This window comes from Bidens hawaiensis, unplaced genomic scaffold, assembly GCF_021521415.1.
Source record: "Bidens hawaiensis isolate Kalapana, Puna unplaced genomic scaffold, B.hawaiensis_p1.1 tig00036431_1, whole genome shotgun sequence".
NCBI lineage: Eukaryota > Viridiplantae > Streptophyta > Magnoliopsida > Asterales > Asteraceae > Bidens > Bidens hawaiensis.
Genome location: NW_027496371.1, coordinates 94,584 through 116,131, shown reverse-complemented (window position 1 = coordinate 116,131; position 21,548 = coordinate 94,584). Strand labels below are relative to the sequence as shown.

The window sequence follows — 21,548 nt, the reverse complement described above, 5'->3', positions numbered from 1 at the left end:
TAAACCAAACATGCACACTTTTGGATCAAGGGGACACAACAATACGAAATTCGTACCATAAGCATGATGTGACTCTTCCTTTGTCATGTTAATTATGATCTCTCGTCTGACAAAGGATCTTGTAGGTAAAAGAGTCGTCGGCATGAGGTACAATGTAGCGGTTGGGACATATGACCCTCACTTCCGTACCACACATGTATGCTCACATTGATTACGACACATTTGCTATAAGTATTATATGCGCTCCTATTTCTCTCTCAACCAAAGTACTTATTCTCACACCGGAGTCTGCTAACACAGACAAACCTCATTCGTCTTATGACAAGAACAGTTGATTCATTGTGCAACGCATATTGAAGACACCACCCGTCATTACACCAGTTAACCATTATTACATACGCCTCCTGACCCGAGTCGGAGATTATTTGTAACAGCATTTACCCAAAATAAGGTCAATTTCGGTCGTAAGTTTACCGCTCAAAACAGTTGGTAGATGACAAACTTGACAGAAAATAAACGGTCAAAAGGTTTGAAAAATATTAAAAAACGTATCAACTGATTAAACTTTAAAACCTCCTAAATCAACGAAACAGAACGTGCTATCGGATTGGAATCAAGCCAATGGAATATATCCTCTTATAAACTGCATTCAGGCCTCTCTCTCATAAGTTTAACTTCGAAGGAACATTATCAAAATCATCGAAGTCGAATCGTTGTCGTTCTCTCCCAACCTGAAAATTTAACAATCGTTAAGGTACACGACGTTCACAATCAAACAGAAACTCAAAAATAACCATTTTGTTCAGCATGTTTTTTTCCTAGTCGGAATCAAAATATCATACCTTGGACAGATATAGCGGATCACACGACATGGATTCATCCATTGTTTTCAGCTTCTTTGACATTCTCATGATTCTGAATTTACCACCGAAAAAAGCAAAGACTTGTTATTTTAAAACAGTAATAATAATAATACAGGATGATTAAATATCAAAGTCTGAATATTATACCTTTGGATTGATGAATCAATATGCTCAATCATCTCACACGTGTTATATTGCTCATGATCCTCAAGGAACCTAACCATTCCGTCCTTCTGGTTAATAGTTGCATAGATCTCGCCATCCTCAATCTTTCAATACCATGAAAAGAGGGAATTTCAAAACCTTCAGATTAAAAAAATTCATGAAATTTACAAAAACACGTGTTCGTGTTCTAGTTACCATTTGAAGTACATGCATTTCAGCTTCCTTAGCGGTATCAATTTGTGCAGTGTTGGCAATGTCTTCAAGAGATAAAGTCAAATATGTCTGGGTCAACCTCTGGATGTTTCTTTTGTACATAGATGACACAACCTGATTTACCAATCCAAGATTGTTTCCCTGCAAAAATAATATTAAGTGGTTTACACTTTTATCTGTTTTCTATTTTGACACATTTAAGAAGAAACAGAAACCCAAATAGACCCGTTCATAAATGGATAAAAAATGCTATCTCTACACGCTACAATTTTAAAGTAAATTAAAGAACTCACATTCTCAAACTTCTCACGGTTCGCTTGGACAAAAGCCTTGAGTTCTGAAATATTTCCAGTGTTGTAACTATTTGCTAACTCAATGTAGGACTACTTGGAACAAAAAAGAAACAGCGTTTAAAGGTGATCAGAATAGTATGTACGTAGAGCTATTAAAGCATACATGAGCTGCAAAATACACTAATAACAAAAGGCTTGATGAACTAGAAGATGCATGCATGTTGTATTGACATTAAACAAACTAAATATCTACAGCTCAAATAATTACGCTAGAAAATTACCTGAGAGAAATTCTTTAGATTCCTTTGAGCAGCTGAAGACGTATACTTGGGGAAACTGGCAGAAAACTGCACAGTAACAAAACTCTAATTAATCACAGAGGATAACTTTAGGTTGGTTATATTGTGTGTCAGTTAAATATAACAATTAAATCCCAGTAGATGCGAGTATATTCATTAGAATTCCGAAGTTAATTTATATGCATAGAGTTTAATAATATAAAACACGTAATATTCCTATGCTGCTCCCAAAAGACAATTCATGTTTTGAATACCAACTAAGAAATGAAGTTGCATATTCATATGCAGACATGATCTATGCCATGAACCAATATCTATATACTTGAAGTTCATATTCATAAGTATGTAAAACACACACCTGGCGAAGGTGAATTAGTGAAACCAATATGTATTTCTTGTACGCTTCAACAGCGATAGCATTCATAGTAGACATGGGAGCAGTTACCACCTGGAAATAGAATTGAGACCAAGAATCATGAAAAGGTCACATAAGTTTGCACTTATATAATGCATAAAACAATAGAATAAAATGTAAAAGAAATAAGCTAATTAAAAGGAACGTGACACACATTGTGGAAGAGCTCCAATGCTTTGGCAAAACGTTTATGTCCTATGCAAATCATCCCACTAGCAGATAACCAAATACAACAAAAAGTTAGCAATATTGTATATTGTTAACGTATTACCTCAGTTAATACATGAAGATCAAAAGATGTAAAGGGTACGCCACTAAAATTCCTAAATAAAAACAATATAACTCACCCGTAATAGCAGTAAAGAAAAAAGTCCCTTGGCTGATCAACTTCATATATATCATCCTCCAAAATGCCATAACCAATTTTATAACACTTAGCTAACAAACAGACTTGAAGAAAATCTGGGTGTAAAGGAGTTAAATGCTCAGATGAGGCCTGTATCTTGCGTATAGCCGTCAGTAGGGGTCCCACAGCTCTCATAGGGGCATTAAGATTTATAACTTGCTCGTGTAGTCTTTTACAAACAGATATGACTGTACAAATATGGTAAAAATATTAATATCATATAAAAGTTAAAAAATAACCATATTTGAACATCTATAACCGTACATTTGTCAGGCACCAAACGGATCTGCTCAACACTGCACGCATCAATAAATCTGACAACGGATATGATAAACTCATTTGCTTGTGCTTCTGGAACTGGAGCTACTGTACATGCTTCCCTGTTATAACACATAGACATCGAGTCATATAACTATTTCCCATGATAAAACATATTTAACATCTTATAAATTGCACCCACGAAAAACTCTTTAATTCACTTTTCTTCTTTCCAAATACAAACTTATTATTCATTTGAGAGAAGAAACATCTTTCAAACAAGTGTATTAAGAGTACTTACAATCAAAAGTATAATTTAATTATTACAAGTTGAACAGGTGTGCAAATCATGTGATTACAACTTACAAAACTTGCTCATTGCACACTGTTATGTACAGTTCAAATAGGGTTGGTTATACTCGATGAATATCAATTTAACAATTAACATATAAGAAAGCTTATATGGTACAAATATCAAGAGAAGCATAAAAGCAAGCACGATAAACAGCATAAAACAATCAAGAAAATAGTAATATGCAGAATTTTAAAAACTAGCATAATGACACAAATCAAAAGAAGTAAAAAAATCAGTTTAAACAGAAATGATTAACTTTATACACAATCAAGAGAACAAAGAACTCAAATCAACACTCAGTGGATACATATAATGCTGCAAACGAACCGAACGCCCGGCAACTGTTTGTGAACTGTTCCGAGAGAAGTTTGTTTATGTTCGTTCGTTCGTTTCATAAGTGAACAGGCATGAACAAGTAATTTCGTTCGACTAACTAAATGAACAGACAAGAACATTCACCCTATAATCAATATCGTTGATATAGGGGATATATCGGTTATCGGTCCCTTGATAAAATATTGGTCAGAATATCGGTACCGATAATATCAGCAGTATTGACCGATATTCCCGATATCGGTGTTTTAAGTCTTAACTATCAATTTTTAGTGTTCGATGTTAGTGTTTGTCTTAATCAGTTCCTACTTGCTAGGATTGTGAGTGTTTTGCAAGTTGCAAAAGGTTAATTTGTTAATGGTGGGAGAGTATACTGAATTATCAGTGTTAAATTGATACATATATGAATTTCACATGATATTACAATTACCGTAATCCCAACAATATCTCACCACGATAAGAAATATCGGTTAAACGATATCAGATATTTTTCCGCATTAACTGCTTAGCCGTGAACGTTCGCGTTTGTGTTCGTTTATGTCTGTTAATGTTCGTTAATGTTTGTTCATTAAAGGCTTTTAATACTTGACATCTCTAATATTAGCATATAGATTTAAGCAAAATTATGAACTATAATACAAAACCATCAGTATTTTATTATATCTTATACGTAAAATGTACATATGAAGCCGAAAGTTAAGAAAACACCAACACAAACTTGGTAACTGTACCGAACCGTTGACATTAACCATTCTCAGTTAGCCAAATCAGATAAAACAGTGTTAGCGTTCATTTGCATTCGTTCGTTTGTGTTCATGAACCGTTCACGAACAAGTTCATTTTTCGGTTAGCTTTTCATGACCCGTTGACACTAATAAACGCCAACAATGATAAAATAAACACCATTGACACTAAAACACTAAAATCAACATATGAAAACGAATGTTAAAACAAACACCAGCACAAACTTAGTAGCCAGACCGAACCATTGACACTAACCATTCTCAGTAAGCCAAATCAAATAAAACCGTGTTAGTTAACGACTTAGCGTTCATTTGTGTTCGTGAACCGTTCACGGACAAGTTACTTTTCGGTTGGCTGTTAACATAAATTCAGTTCGGTCCGGCTTGTTTACACTTTACAGCCCTAGATACATACTAACAAGTAACAAGTAAACTCAGCATGTGATGTCCGTACAATACCTATTCAAAACCCTAAATCTGGTACTAGCTAATTACAGTCTTCACAATAATTTAATAAATTGCGAAATTAGGGCTTACAGAATGTAGAGATAACCGAGGGAGTGAATTGAAGGATCGATTTGAGTAAGACATGATGCAAACGATGCGGCTTGTGATCGTATTACGTCTTCGTAATCCTTTAAACGCTTGTGCAGTTCAAGTAGATCCTGAGAACTGCTTGATAAGGCTTGGATTTCGGTCACTAGTGAATCCACTGAGTTTGCATTTAAGATCATCCTGTTTTCTTCTATTGATGATATCGATTGATTGCGATTTTGGATTCACTTTCGGAGAAGCAAAAGCAACTGGTGTCCTGCTGCACAAGATGGTTTTAATTTCGGGTCGGTTTTGGACTACAATTAAACCAAAATCAAACTACAGTCGGTTTTTGGATTCGGTTTTCGTTTTCGTTATTTTCGGTTTTTAGACTATCCTTTATGGTGAGGCGCTTCGAAACCCCTCCATCGTGTGACCTCGTTGCCACGTAAGCACCGGGGGCATCGAAGCCCCAACCAATAATGTCCCGTTGTAGTTTAAAGTCCATTGACGCCCCTATATATCTATATACTATATATAAAACATGAGTTAAGTACCTCTTAAATTTTAAGAGGTACAAAACTCATTCTTTATATACAACACATAATGCATCAAAAATTAAAAAATTAGGGATAATTAAGTCTTTACTTACAAAAATATACATACAACTTTGGTCCTTCAACTTCCTTACCTTTTTTATAAAGTTTTAATAATAATTACACATATGCCCCCTAACTCAAAACCAACTACCCTACGACTTTTTAACGTCCATAACTTTTTCACACGTTAATATTTTTTCAAAAAAACTACATCATTAAAACGAGCATTTTGTTCTCTTTAATTTGGGTATAATATGGCTATAGCTTTTAGTTTTAACAAGTTAGAATGTTACGCGCTTGCCATTTAGAACCGGGTAACAAGTCTAGTTGGACGAGTTCTGAAAGTACAATAGGGTCGGAATGATTCGATACAAATATGGTTATGGTTCGGGTTCGAGTAGAAATGGATCAGATCAAAACGTTGTCAAGTTGGACCGGGTTTGGCGTAAAAACGGGTTGGTTTAAAAAAATGATTTATTTCAAATTACTATATATTGGTTAAGCATGTTTTAATGTCGGTAACGTGCATCCCGTCCGGTTACGCGTGTTCAATCTTCGATTACACGCAACTAGCTTTGCACGAGTTACACGTCCAATTTTAGGCTACGTGCGCAATGTCAGCGGGTGACGATGTACCGACACAGACTATGTGATCGCTGTTAAATTGCGCTCGCGCCCCGCTGCATTGCGCGGGCACCCTGCTAGTATGTATATATACATACATATGTATGTGTGTGTGAGAGGTTGAAAGGGAAAGCGCCCAACGTTGGGTTGGGTTGCTGTTAATTGGGTACATGTTTAAGATACGATAAGACATGTTAATCAAAAAGGTGTGGTATGCGATTTTTTTTTTATTTTCTTAAATAATTAAAATTAGTTTTGAGACTCCATCATTTTTCCTTGTTGATACATAAAACTTAAAACTGTCTTATAGTCATGACATATAAAGTGGTTAAACGAGTCGTATTCATGTTTGATATTTGTGTTACGCGCATCGTTTGTTACCTGTTAAACCTGTTAAGACACGAATTGCCAGCCCTACCGCCCCCACCCTTGGTGGTGTTCAGTGCCCAAACGGCGCCCGCCAACTCCCAAACCCCGCCCCATAGCGAGGGGTCTTACAATTAGATCTTGAAAGTTTGATGCTGAGAATAATGAATTCAGATATAAATAATTTTGTTAATGATTAACTAAATGATTACAATACAATTGATAACAAAATATTTAAATTATATATTTTTTAAATTCGTATGAATTAATTAAAATAGAAAAAATAAAAATCTAGAAATTTCGGTTTGACTTTTACAAAAACATAAAACTAAACCGTCAGTTTCTAATTTTCTATTGTGGTTCTGTTATTCGGTTTCAAATAAGTTTTTTCGATTTCTTGCATATGCTTTTTGATGAACATATATTTTGTGTTTTGGTTTTAGAATAGTTTTTCGGTTTTTCACGTCTTTTGACTGATGCTAGGGGTGTTTACGGTTCGGTTTTCATAGTTTATTGGTCAAACTGTGAACCAAATGGCTAGTAACGGATTTTGATTTTTGTAAAACAAAACCAAACCATAGAATTTTTAAACCGAACCAAACTGCATCGTTAGTAATGGTGGCTTTATGGTTTGGGCATGTTGGGTGTTATAAAAAAATGTCCAAACTTAGGTGTGACATATTTATACTTAGGGGGTGTTTGGTAGAGGGATTTGATTGGGGAGAAATGGAATTAGAAATATTTATTTTGTTTGTTTTCCACTTTTCATTTCTATTTCTCTTTCTATTTCTCTAAAACTAGAGAATTCCATTTCTCTTTAAAACAAAGAGAAATCCATTTCTCAGCAGCCTCCTCATAGCATGTCACCACCTCGTCTCCGGCCACCACCTCGTCTCCGACCACCACCCCGTCTCCGGCCTCGTCTTCGGCCGCCACCTCGTCTCCAAGTCTGCAACCGCCACCTCGTCTCCAAATCTGCAACCACCACCCCGTCTCCGCCGTTCGCAGTGGTGAACACAGAGATGGTAACCGGTTGTAGGTTGCAGGTGGTACGGGTGAACGGAGATTAGGGTTTCAAGTGGTGGTTCTGATTATAATCATCATCATCGCCACCACAACCACCACCACAAAATCTCCAAAGAGGCAGTGATGACAGATCTGAGCCTCCTTTTTCTATATCTTATGTTCCAAAAATTTGAATCTTTTTAATTTCTTGTGTACTGTGGTTGAAGAAGGGGGTTTGGTGGCGGCAGCCGGTGGTGGTGGGCTGTGGTTGAAGAAAGGGCTGTGGTGGTGGTGCTGGTGGTGTGGGGCTGTGGTGGTGGTGGTGGGGCTGTGGTGGTGGGGCTGCGGTGGTGAGTGGTGTCAGGTTGGGTGGAGGTGGGGTTGGGTATGGTAGAGTTCTCTGTTTATTTTCTCGTGTACCAAACAAGAGAAATGATTCTCATTCTCCATACCAATTCTCTTTCTCTACAATTCCATTTCCATTTCTATTTTCTCTCCATTTCCATTCTCTGTACCAAACACCCCCTAAGTTGCCGGTAATTTACAAAATTTAACATGTTTACACACAATTTGTCTATATTCAACTTTAGGCACAAGTTTTCCATAAACACATCAAAAAGATGTTCAAATACTTCAAAATACAGGTGTTGCCTCGTTACATTTTGTGGCTTTGTGCGTTTGGGATTTGGACTTAGTCTATTTATTTATTGTTAGAAAAAATAAACTATTATATAAATTGGTCGTATTAAAAAGCTTGTATACACCCGTATTTTACCGATCGTTTTATTTTTTTTTATAAGTTCAAGTACCATAACAAACATAAACGAAAGCGACCCTGGAAATTATATCCATCTTTGCAATCATTACAACTTACAAGGTTGTCACAAACTGTTATTAACTTATAATCATTTGTATCACATTAAACTCTTATTTCTTGAATAAAACCCATAAACAATACACAATATAGATCATTACAAAATGAATGTGAATAACATTAATAAGAAAAAAGCAGGAGAAATTATACTCCAAAAAAATGGTAACCAAAAAGTACTTATCAACTTATCATAGTCCAGATTTGTATGGAACACCTGCATCTTTAATCCACTTATCCCCATGAATAAAAGACTTAACAGTAAACTTACTAGCTTGCTTACTTGTTATAAACTTCAATCCTTTCCATTTAACTCTATTCTTAGTCACCGCACCCGCGCCAGTGTTACCGAACTCTGCGTAGAATATCGTGCTGGGAGCCGACGTTCCAACCCACGGCATCCATCCCTTAGGATCAATGAAGCCATTCATTTTATTATTAATGTAAACCGTCGTCGAATGGTTCTTCCATGGACGTCCAAGAAACGTGTGGATATCACTCAAGTTTCCGAACGGTGAAATGTTGCAGTTGTGGATTGAAATGCCAGTGTTTTGGTTGGGATCGAATCTGCCTTGTGCGGTGATCGTGTTTTGTTGCCCGGTCATTGGTCTCCTTGGAAGAATGTTGCAGTTTTGGAGAACGACGGCCGAGTTGCCAAATATGAAGTCTACCGTGCCATAAATGTTGCATTCTTTGTAGAATTGGCGGTTGGAGTGGGCGTAAAGAGAGTCTTGGAATGCGTCTATTCGGCATCGGTAGAATGTTGACTGGTCCGCGGTTGACATTAGTGCGACGGCTTGGTGCTTTATAGCACCAGCTGTGTTGCGGAAGCCCATGTCTCGGGCTATAAATCCTTTGCCGAACACGGCTGCAGCAAGAATAGGTAATTAGAAAGGATGTGTTAATGTGAAAAGTAGGCCTGTAAACGAACCGAACTTTCGCTGAACTGTTTCAAGGAAAGGTCGTTTACAATGGCGAAGCTTGGACTAAGACACCGGGGGGACAAGACTCAAAATGTATACAAAATTTCACAAACGAAGGTGGCCGGGCTCAAATTTTCGGTCAAAAACGATTAAATTTACACTACGTATAAAAAATTTCGGCCGAAAACGGCTAAATTTTATACTACGTATATAAAATTTCGGCCGAAAACGGTTAAATTTACACTACGTATAAAAATTTCGGACGAAAACGGGTAAATTTACACTGCTGCGTAAAAAACAGGGGGGGGGGGTTCGGGGCTACCCCGGGCCCTAAGCAACCTTCGCCACTGGTCGTTTATGTTTGTTTGTTTAATAAATGAACGAACATGAACAAAAAATTTGTGTTCGTTTAACTGAACGAACGAATGTGAACGCATGTTTCGTTCGTTCATTTATGTTCGTGAACATCCGTTTATGTTTGCTTATTTATGTTCATTTATTTATGTTCGTCTACATATTAATAGAAAATACTTTATATTTGTTCATTTGTGTTCATTTACATTTGTTTATATATGTTCATTTTTGTTTATTTATCTTTGTTCATTTATGTTCGTGAACAGTTCATTTAGAAGTTAAACAAACTAACAGAAACATGCTCATTTTTTTAAATAAAGAAACACGAACACAAAATATGTGTTCTTGTTCCTGTGGTTCGTTTGCAGGTCTAGTGAAAAGGTCATATAACCATATACAGCCTGTATGATACGACGAAAATGCTCACACGAGCCTGAATCTTATGTACTCACCAAAAGTTGCGGATTGAAACGTTGGAGTGCCATCAACAACATTTTTACTACCCGACACAATCGTCGAATCCATGCCATCTCCAATCATCATCACATTCCATTTCGGCTTTTCAACCCGAACATTCTCAAAGTAAACCCCCTTCTTCACATATATCACAAATCTTTTCTTGCTCTTATCAGGTACCGCCTTAAGCGCATCCGATATCTTCTTATACTTGCCCGACCCGTCCTTAGCCACCACCACATCCGCCTTGATTTCCTTCGTCTTTTGCAGCAGTTTCCGGTCTTTCCCAGACAACCATTCGGGCATGTCACCGTTCCCTCCTACACTCATCAACCGTCGTCTTTGGTTGTACGCATTCGCAACGTCTGAAAGCCCCTTTATTATAGCTAAACTATTGCTTGTTAATTCACTTGATGTTTTAAGGATGTCTAAACCATTTGCTTCTAAACTCTCAATGCATGTTTCTTGGTATGTCCCAGCAGCACTAAGCCATGTCATGAGATCATCCAAAACCGAACCTATCGATACCAAATTAGCCTCGGATGCTGAAGACAACGTGTCGTTTAAATGATCAAGAGCGAGATCCAGAAGCTCAGTGCAGTTCTTGAGCTCTGGGAGCGTCGACACTTTTGAAAGCTCGTTCATAGCGACTACAACCGATAGTTTGAGTAACTCGTCGGGTTGGACATGTGTCGAGTTTACTAAAGAGGATAAAGAAGTGTAACATGTATCCGGGTACAATGTGGTGTCGCAAACCGCTTTGATGGAAGCCAAAGCGGATTGTGTTTGCGAGTCGTTAGCTTTATTATTGTGGTCTTTTTTATGCGTAGTTCCCACGACTGCGGCAACGACAACAATGACGAGAATGAGAGATGATAGTGCGATAAGCGCGATTCTTTTTCTTGTTTTTCGTTGCCCGTCTAGACGAATTTGATCGGCTTCGGATACTTTTCCATAGGGATTAAGGGAACTCATGGCTTTTGTTTTGGGTTAGTTTTTGTTTGTAATGTGTTGGTTGTGTTTGCTTTCAAGTGTTAGTGATTTATAAAGCAATGAAGAAGAAAAAATATGAATATATGATATATTATACGTGCAAAGCATCATGTTAAATGGGGAAATTTCAACTTGTGAGTGGTTCTCATGAACATTGATTCAATATTTAAGATTATTAAATGGGACAATAGTTGACTTTAGCAAAATACATGCTCATATGTAATGGTTAAAGGATGGTTTTCTTTTTATGCAATATTTATATAAATTAGGTATTATATCTACCTATCTGGTGTGTTGCGTTGGGCTGATAGTATAGCCAGTAAAAAAAACAAATCTGACAACGTTCAGATATAACAAATTAGCAAACTTAAAAAATTAAAAATGAGTGTCGCAGTGGCTAGATATTAAATACTATATATTCAAAATATTTAAACAGGTTTGTTTATAAAAATTTAAAAAAGCCACCGGTGATCACTTATAATCATATAATGAAAGAGTGCTTGGATTAAATTCTAAAATGCTCATAATAAAAAATACGTAATAATGTATCTTATTAAATTAGCATGTTGGTATGAAATAAAAGTTATTGTTTGGTTAAGACAATATGGTCTGGTTAGAGTGTGATGACCTAACACACATGAAAGTACTCGTTCCAAAAATAAAAAAAAAAGTAAAATCTATTGTTTTTTACAACTTTTTATCATCACTATAGATGCATATTGAGCTGCAATATTGACAACAGTTGAATGTTAGTGTGTTGCGCGTAAATGCTCGTGCGTCATACTAGCATTCTCTCTATGCAAGTTCGAGCCTTGACATCGCCTTGGTTTTTTCTTCTTTTTATTATTATTATTTAGGTTTGACTCATTTTTAATATTAAAAAAACTGTTAATTATTATGTTTATCAAAAACTCCTTAATTGACCCTTTCACAAGTGAACAGGCATCTATTAGGTTCAAATGTCATGATGGTAATTAAGGATGAGCACTTTTATATAAAGTAATATCGAATCGATACCAGTTGAGCACAACTAGTACTGGTATTTATTTATCATTATTTTGGTATCGCTATCATTCGATATATGTAATTTATTGTGTTTTCAATGGTACCGGTTCCAAACCAATAAAATCGATACGGTATTCAGTTTATACTTTCATTCATTTTTTGTGTTTGAAATTTTTTGCAACGCTACTGGTTCACCACCGATCTCATCCCTAATGGTAATTAGCAAAGCTTTTGGTAATGCATAATTTGTGGTGTAGATATCTAGGTAGACGATATACTAATGCATACACGTTGTCATGCTTAATTATATCTTTTTTGGTGTCATGATGAAAGTTAAAACATTGTTGGATTAATCTACATTTTTAATTAATATGTGTTCTGTTATCTTACTTATGTAATATGTATTTACAACAAATGTTCACAGCTAAGGGAATGGAGATAACCGGGGCTCGAAGGTAATGATTTATCGACTTTCCATTTTACAGTTCGATTTTTGACATTGGTAAACCTTTGTTTAGGGGTTTGAACAATGCACAAACTTTTATTTCCGTTTTTCTGTTTGAGTTTCGTAATTGGGAAAACGCATGTGGAATTGATGAGGCGGTTGGGGCATATAAGGGGTTGAGTAAAACTTGTATACTTTTAAATGAAACAGAGCGCGTGTAAATTGTTGCCAGTCACTTAATAATAACATAAAACACTTTCTAGACTTTTAATTTAGTTATTCACTTAAGCTTTCGAGTAAACTATGAGAATACTTTAATCTGCAAGTGATCATATGATTCAAAAGTATCATCCAGAATCAAGTAACCTTTTTTGTGTTGTATATGTCGAGGCTCGAGGCAATTCGTAACAATAGTCGATAGTCAACACAGTCCACACGAATCGAAATTGACCACACCCTTTTAAAATTATGTATAATTGGGCACCAAAGGATTAAGTTTAATATATAGGTACATCCCTCCATCCATCCATCCAACCATGAACCATTTACCATCCATAATGTTTAATCACCAAAAGATGAATGAACAATGAGTTTACTTAGACCGTGTGTAGTCAAAACGTCTCACCCTTAGACGTTATGTGTCATGTGGCATTCCCGTCATCAATTGAGAGTTTTGCAAAAAGTGCGTAGTGGGCAAAACGTCATAACTTTACTACAATAATTACATTTATTCCCCTCTCTATCATCTCCCCCACACAATTTTATTAAAACTCGTGCCACATTCGTGTTATGTAGAAAACGCTTCCCCAAAACGCCACCCCCGTAACGCCTAGGGGGCAGTGTTCATGTTTATTGGCGTTATGGAGGAAAACGCTTGGGATACCGCCTCCACTACGAGTGGTCTTAGTATGAGAACAATGTCGACCCGCCTATAAATTTTATTTTTATATATAAAATTATCTTATTCATCTAAAAATTTCATTTTTGTCCATAAGACATTGTTGTTTTCAAAACGTGAGATAAGCACACCACTTTAGCCTCCCACCTCACACCATACGACTATACGTATAGAGCAATAAGTCATGGTATCAATGAAAGTAGATATACTAAATACCTTTATATATTTTTATTTATAAAATATTAAAAAATTAGTTAACATGAATATTCTAAAAAACTACTCTCCTCATTTTAATAGTTGAGGGTGGTCTATTTTCTGCCAGCTTTCTTTTGTTCTCGTCAGTTGGTCAATTAACACCATTCTACATCAATTTCACATTTGTCTTTTCACAAATTCTCAAAATATTACCCTACATATGTCCCCATCAATGATCAATGCACATGATTGGTTTCTTAAGAATAATAAACAAACAAATATATAAAACAGAAAAAAAATGGTCACCTTAATCTTTATTTGATGTAACACTTCTCTCACAATCATATTATCACAACCATCACTTATTTTAAGCTCTAACTGGGTTGGGCTCGAGCTTGATAAAACTCGGTCTGTTTTGATCTTTTTATTTAGGCTCCGTTAATTGAGACACCCCAGTTTTCTATTTAGACACTGATATGGGTCATATTGATCAATATGAGGCATATTACCCTATATATATATATGTGTGTGTACTTTTGTGTCTGATTTGTGGCCTAATATGCTCCATATTAGGCAATATGAAGCATATTAGGGGTGTCAAATAGATGTTTGGGTGTTTCAATATCACGATCATTTATTTATTCTATATCAAGTATCTCACAAAGTCACACCCCTCCTAAAGAGAACCAACCATATTGATTGATAATGTGACATAACAATGCATTAATGGTCCCACAACTAAACCCTACTATAAAATAATCACCACATGAATCTGTTGTTATATACAAACATAAGACACAATGCATTAAATGTCCTACAACCAAACCATACTGTCTCTCTGTCTTTTCTTTGAGTGTTTCTTATGTACTCTTGTCTTTAACTTCCACTCTAAAACCAGTATCTTTTTAACTAACTTTGGTTTTGAGAATCTTGCAATGGGCAATGCATTAAGGTTTCATAAAAAATAGATTTGAAGCCAAAATCATTTGTCAAATGGGGTGCTACTGCTCAAATTTATTGTTGTTCATATTATTTCTTTCATGGGGTTTCTTTATCTCAAACACTAATCAATTACAACCAATTCAAACTCAACTTCTTCTTCAAGTCCAAAAGCATTTGGAGTATCCTATGCAAACTTTTAATGGTGATTTTTGTAACATGGGTTCAAGCCCACAAGTAAGCATCAAATGCGAAAATGATTCGGTCTACGAGCTCAAAATCTTTGGAGATAAACTTTCTAAGGTTAGTGAGTTTCATGGGTATGCAATTTTAAACCAAACTTTATCTCAAGCATTCTCCATTGATTCATTAGTTGTCACATTAACAAGATTTAATAATTTAAAGATTCTTAGTTTAGTTTCTTTAGGATTATGGGGTCCACTTCCTGATAAAATCTATAGATTATCTTCCCTTGAAGTTTTTGACATGAGTTCAAATTTCATGTTTGGTTCAATCCCAAATCAGTTATCAAGATTAATAAAGCTTCATACTTTAATATTAGATGATAACTTCTTTAATGAGTCATTTCCAAATTGGTTCAACCCATTGTCAAATCTCACCATTATTAGCTTGAAAAACAACCGATTAAACGGTCAGTTTCCATCATCAATTACCAAACTCACAAATCTCACTGACGTGTCACTGTCTCACAATAACCTCACGGGTGAGTTACCCGATTTAACTACCTTATCTAGTTTAAAATTACTCGATTTGATGGAAAATCTTTTTGATTCCGAACTTCCATTGTTGCCTAAAGGAGTTACTACAATTCTTTTAAATAACAACTCATTTAAAGGTATCATTCCTGAAGAATATGATGAACTTAATCACTTGCAACACCTTGATCTATCTTCTAACTTCTTGGTGGGCCCGCCACCATCCGGGCTGTTTTCTTTGCCTAACATAAGTTATCTGAATCTTGGATACAATATGTTAAGTGGGTCCCTTCATGACATCATCAAATGTGGGGGAAATCTTGGATTTGTTGATATTTCAAGCAATAGGTTTATGGGTAGTCTTCCTTCTTGTTTGGATGCAAATGCTAGCAATAAACGCGTCGTGAACGTCAATGGAAACTGCTTGAATACGGGTAATGAACAACAACGCTTCGACATTTGCAAAGAAGATATTGTGAAGAAAAAGAAGAAACACTCATTGGGTAGTGTTGTTTGGATTATAATTGGTGTTGGTGGTATGATGATATTTTTGGTCATAGTGACATTTGTTAGATTATTTTTCAATAAAAGAGAACATCAAAGCGAGAGCGTTACTCTACAAAACACGGTGCCAAAAGTTATTCAAGATAGTTTACCTTCCGGGATCTCTTCTGAAGTTCTTGTAAATGCTAGTAAGTTTTGCCTAATTATATTAAGTTATTATCGTATTATAGCCAAATGTTATTCTTAGGATGGTTGTTTATTATTTTGAATTTTTCATTATAGGGATTATATCTGAAGCATCTAAACTCGGGAAACAAGTTGCACCATCATGTCGTGTGTTTGCTATCGAAGAATTGATCGAAGCGACTAACAACTTCTCTGAATTGATGTTTCTAGGCGAAGGCTCGATAGGAAAGGTATTATTTGTCTCACTTTGAGTCTTTAAACTATTAAGATTGACTTCAAAAGTCAAACTTGTAGTAATCTAAAAAATCCTACTTTTTTTGTAGGTTTGCAAGGGAAAACTAGAAAACGGAAGCTACATCGCTATTCGATCTCTCTCATTATTTAAAAAATATTCAACCCGAAATTTGAAAGTTAGATTAGATCTTCTGTCAAAGCTTCAACACCCGCATCTTGTTGGTTTTTTGGGTTATTGCATTAATGATTCGGGTTTAGAAGATTTCGCTTCAAGCAGAGTCTACCTTGTGTACGAGTATATATCTAATGGAAGCTTTCGCACTCATCTCGCAAGTATGTACAAATAAATTTTATTTACAAGTTCGAAGTAAATGATCTTTTTAAAACTAATTGCTAAAGGTCACACCACATGTCAAGTGTTGTATATAGAATAATATGACAAATAAGATGTCACAATGTCACATGCTAAATGATTAACAAATCAGATTCTATAGTCACTAATAAAATGTGACTCATTTATTATGATTAGGAGTAAAATGTGGCTTTTGCCCATGTGGTTTGTTCAAATATGCGGTTTTAGTCTAACAGTTTTAAATTTGCGATTTCCGTCCCTATGGTTTCACTTCACTTGCAATTATACTCCACCCCACTAACCCCGTTAAGTCTAGTAGTTAAACTCATCAGCGTGCCCCTCACGTGAATGGCAGTTTTGTCCTTTTTCTCCCCAAATAAACCCCAACTGTAATTCGCAAGCCCCCTCACGTAAGGCTGGTGTGTATTTGTGGGGAAAATGACAAAACTGCCATCACGTGAGGGGCACGCTAGTGGGTTTAACGACTAGACTTAACGGGGTTAGTGGGGCCGGGTTTAATTGCAAGTGAAATGAAACCACATGGACAAAAATCGCCAATTTGAAACTGTTGGACTAAAACCGCATATTCGAAAAAACCACGTAGACGAAAATCGCAGTTCACTCTATAATTAGTAATAAATTGTTTGCATTGATAATTGCAGAGTGTTCTCCTGATCATATTCTTAAATGGTCGGATCGGTTAGCAGTTTTGATTGGAACCGCAAAGGGGGTACATTTTCTGCATACGGGTGTAATCCTTGCTTCTTCAAGCAATCGATTAAGAACGAATAATATTCTGCTTGATGAATATCGAATTCCAAAGCTAAGTGACTATGGAATGTCCATAATTACTGAAGGATTAGAACAGCTTGAGGTTTCTTTTTTTTTTTTGTTCTTTATTATATTTTGACATGACTTTTGGATCAAATTATGTCATGACATGAGTTATAATATGTTGATGTAGGTAAAGGGAGATGGTCCAAAATCATGGTAACAAAAGTTAACTTTTTATAAAGTTGAATATGTTTGGTTATGTATTGAACACCCCTTTATTTTGTAGTTACAACAAATAATGTAACATAGCTTTAATAGTGTAGTCATTGTTACATTGGTCACAGCATATTGTTACTTGATTCTTTTTTTTCATTTCCAATAAATTTTTACCGATATTTTAAAATAAAAATATGAGTAAACTGCGGTTTTCGTTCATGTGGTTTGTTTAAATCTGCGGATTTAGTTCAATAGTTTTAAATTTGCAATTTTCGTCCATGAAGTTTCATTTCACTTGCAATTAAACCTGAATTCATTAATCCCGTTAAGTCTGGTCGTTAAACCCATAAGCGTGCCCCTCACGTGAGGGACATTTTTGTCCTTTTTCTCTCCAAATAAACCTCAGTCCTAATTCGCAAGCCCCCTCACGTGAGGGGTTGGGGTGAATTTGGGAAAAAAGGGACAAAACTGCCCCTCATGTGAGTTTAACGACCAGACTTAACGGTGTTAATAAATTCAGGTTTGATTGCAAGTGAAATGAAACCACAAGGACGAAAATCTCAAATTTGAAACTACTGGACTAAAACCGCAGATTTGGACAAACCATATGGACGAAAACCGCAGTTCACTCTAAAAAATATTATTGTTTTTGTATGTATATGTTGGTATTTTGAAGGTTTTTTAATAAAGAGGAACAAAGTTGGTTACATTCTTATAGTAGTGTATTGATTATATGGTGATGTACTGATTTATATGTTGCAGGCATATGAAAAAGTTGGCTGACGACGTTTATGATTTTGGTTTCGTTTTGCTTGAAGCACTCGTCGGTCCAATCGTTACAGGAAAAGGCGAAGCGTTTCTGCTTAATGAAATGGTACATGACATCCCATTGCAAAACATTTCTTGAAAAGATCTATAAAGAACAATTTTATTTTTTTATCTTATTTTTATGCAATAATATCAATTTAATGCAACATATGTATTTTGGAAATCTTTGTTCATATTATTTTTGTTTATGCACCAGAAATCATTTGGAAGTCAAGATGGCAGGCAAAGAATTGTTGATCCAGTGGTGTTAACAACTTGCTCACAAGAATCCTTATCGATTGTGATATCGATCACCAACAAATGCACATCTATAGAACCCACACATCGGCCTTCGTTTGAAGATGTACTTTGGAACTTGCAGTATGCGGCTCAGGTACAGGCCACAGCTGAATCCGAACAGAAACCAGATGGTGCAGCGTAATGACACGAGCTTAAAAACAAATTAATTAGTACACTGCTAGAAAACATACATTTACTGATGAAAACTTCAAATACAGAAGAATAAAAGTAGATGCAAATCGGTGAAAGTCCGATTTATAGTGATGCAAGTTGAAATTAAGATTCATTATTCTCTTTGTTCATAACTAGATGGGTGCCCGCGTCATGCAGCGGGAAATGCAAACATTGATAATCACGTAATAAATTTATGGGTGTTTATTGTTCGGTTTGAAACCGTAAAACCGTTCATCAGTTTGATTTAACTGTTGATTTTTTTTCTTTCACTTTTGGCCAGTTTTCAATTTTCAAAAGTTCTGTATTGGTTTTCGATGACAAAAAGTTGTTGCAAAAGGTTTGGTTCACGGTTTAATTTAAAACAATCAAAAACAGACCGCAAACACACATACATAACATGTATTTTTAGTGACTGGAAAAAACTATGACAATATCATACTCAAATTAAAGATAAAAATATGCTCGTTTTTATGGTGTAAATTTTTTAAAAAAATATTAAAGTATGAAAATTTATTAAAGTTTAAAAATTATTGGGGAATTTGGGTTAAAAGTGAAAATTAAAATAATATATAGGTAATAGATTAAGGGTTATTGTTGTAACTATTCTTTAAGTTTAATTATAATTGAGGGACCAATATGGCAACTATATTAAATAAACGTTAGTTTTATTGTGAGAATTACTCTTTTGCCCCAATTCAAGGTTGTACCATATGTAGCATCACTTGTAAATCCCTTAATTTAAAGTGTCTTAATTTACGTCCCCTCTTTGGTGTATTATATATAGTATAGATAAGCTTAATGATTTGTTTTCATTAGCCAAGTGAAAACTTCTTATGACGTAAGTTTTTACTGAATTGCTTCTGTCTAAACACACTTACCTATAGGTATTCATTCATCCTCACGCCCAATATATATCTTTACATTTCCACATTATCATCACCTTTTACTTTTATTTTCATAATCAAATTGTTTTTACGCCTAATAAAGTTATTTATTAAAGCTTAATTAACTTATTATACTAAACATACTTTGTTATAAAATAACATGTATACATTAAAATATTATGTAAAAGAAATACAAATAGTGTAAACAAGTATATAAAATAATGTTTCACAATAAACGATTATTTAAAAATAGTGACTTTAAATAAAATAATAATAACTATTATAATGTACAAGTTATTAATTCATACGGTGTATAAGTTACTTATCCACTCCACATAAATATAAAAAGAAATTAGTTCAAAAAGCCTTAGTGGCCCACTTAATTACAAATCAACCTATCACGTATTTTTCTACATTTTTTTTGTTTTGTTTAATTTTTAGTACATTTATGTTAAATGATGGGTTAGTTAAAGTCCGATTACTTACATGAAACTTTGAGATATTATTTTAACATCAACCACTACATATAGCTTTATAGACGTCCTTCAAAGGGCTCTCCTCCCTAGTCATATGCTCTTCAAAGGGATTGTCACAGGCGGCTCACATGTTGCGAGTTTGAGATGGTCTAAATGAGTAAATGGTTTGATCTCATAATGAAAAAAAAAAGGTTATTGGATTTTAATAATCCCAATTTTGATATATTGGTCGGGAATCGATGTTAATCTCAACTGAATAAATGTTTTATGACACTCTTAAGTCTTAACTATCAACCTATTTCCCTCCAGCAATCCCAAACTAAATGAAAAGTAATTCGTTAGCTTTTTGATAACATGAAATATACATATAAGATTGTTGAAGAAAAATATGTTAAAACTTGAAACTGTATTAAATATTTTTTTATTGAGATTAATCCTGATTAATAAATCAAAGTTAAAATCCAATATTCACAAAAGAAAATGGGGAAACATACACATCATCACATGTATTGTTTACTTTTCTTATGTTTATAGTTTCATACTAGTATATTTTCTTTCAAAGTTATTTTATTCTTTTTCTGTTTTGAATAATATCCTCAAGCTTAGTAAAATTTTCCCTTCATTCGGTTTTTTTTTGGTTTACCTACCAAGAATTTGTCTTTATATTGGAAATTATTGCCCAACATACAATTTCCATTTGCAATCTGTTCTACGTGTATTCTTTGCGTTAGAAGAATAATCATATAACGGAAAATACTAGGTTATTAATGAAAAATAACCATTTAAATAGATGATATCTAACCTAAAATAATAATTATTAGCAAGAATCCATATACATTTATACATCCATATGGCAAGTGCATGCAGCGGATGTCATCCTCCTATCATGTCACCGTAAAAAAACCCTTACACATTTACACCACAATACCGCTTCTTTAATATGAGCATTGCTTCTCAGGGCTTTGTTGTGGAAACGGCGAGGGACGAAAGGTGAGGTAAATCTCTCTTTTTCAACCAATCACCATCACTTATTTTCTTAATTATTTAAACTATTTACACAAATTAAGCATTATTTTTATTATATGAAAACATTACTTCCTTTTTTAGTGTAACATTTTTGACATGCATGTCAGGGACGAAACGTTTTTCACTTATTTTATATATTTTAATATTGTTTTTGAACTACTATGAATTATTGACGAGCTTGGTATCAGAACGGTACCAAAAGAACCGGTCCCAAAATTCACAAAAAAATACATACTGGTATAAAAAACACACGGTACAATACAGTACCAGTATCAATGACAAATAGAAGTACCAATAACAAACAGGTCGGTAAAATACCAGTACCGTACTGATACTAAAAAACGGATAC

The 21,548-nt window shown here is 34.9% G+C and overlaps 3 protein-coding genes across 3 annotated transcripts; 1 reads left to right on the top strand and 2 right to left on the bottom strand.

Moving 5' to 3' along the window:
• Positions 1–494: 494 nt before the first annotated feature.
• LOC143588533 (COP9 signalosome complex subunit 3-like) lies at positions 495–5,119 on the bottom strand. The gene is made up of 11 exons (XM_077069508.1): positions 4,881–5,119; positions 2,919–3,034; positions 2,596–2,842; positions 2,403–2,460; positions 2,192–2,281; positions 1,816–1,881; positions 1,535–1,624; positions 1,224–1,382; positions 1,011–1,132; positions 843–915; positions 495–731 (listed from the first exon to the last, which is right to left on the bottom strand). Exons 1-11 carry the CDS (start codon positions 5,075–5,077, stop codon positions 663–665), a joined length of 1,287 nt encoding a protein of 428 aa, XP_076925623.1. The 5' UTR covers positions 5,078–5,119; the 3' UTR covers positions 495–662.
• Positions 5,120–8,492: 3,373 nt separating this feature from the next.
• Positions 8,493–11,303, bottom strand: LOC143588551 (putative pectinesterase/pectinesterase inhibitor 24). Its single transcript, XM_077069526.1, has 2 exons — positions 10,072–11,303; positions 8,493–9,210 (listed from the first exon to the last, which is right to left on the bottom strand). Exons 1-2 carry the CDS (start codon positions 11,048–11,050, stop codon positions 8,534–8,536), a joined length of 1,656 nt encoding a protein of 551 aa, XP_076925641.1. The 5' UTR covers positions 11,051–11,303; the 3' UTR covers positions 8,493–8,533.
• A 3,301-nt stretch (positions 11,304–14,604) lies between these two features.
• LOC143588550 (putative inactive leucine-rich repeat receptor-like protein kinase At3g03770) lies at positions 14,605–18,781 on the top strand. The gene is made up of 7 exons (XM_077069525.1): positions 14,605–15,958; positions 16,053–16,186; positions 16,280–16,523; positions 17,205–17,416; positions 17,507–17,532; positions 18,295–18,406; positions 18,557–18,781. The coding sequence occupies exons 1-7, from the start codon at positions 14,605–14,607 to the stop codon at positions 18,779–18,781; spliced, it is 2,307 nt and encodes a 768-aa protein (XP_076925640.1).
• The last annotated feature ends 2,767 nt before the right edge of the window (positions 18,782–21,548 follow it).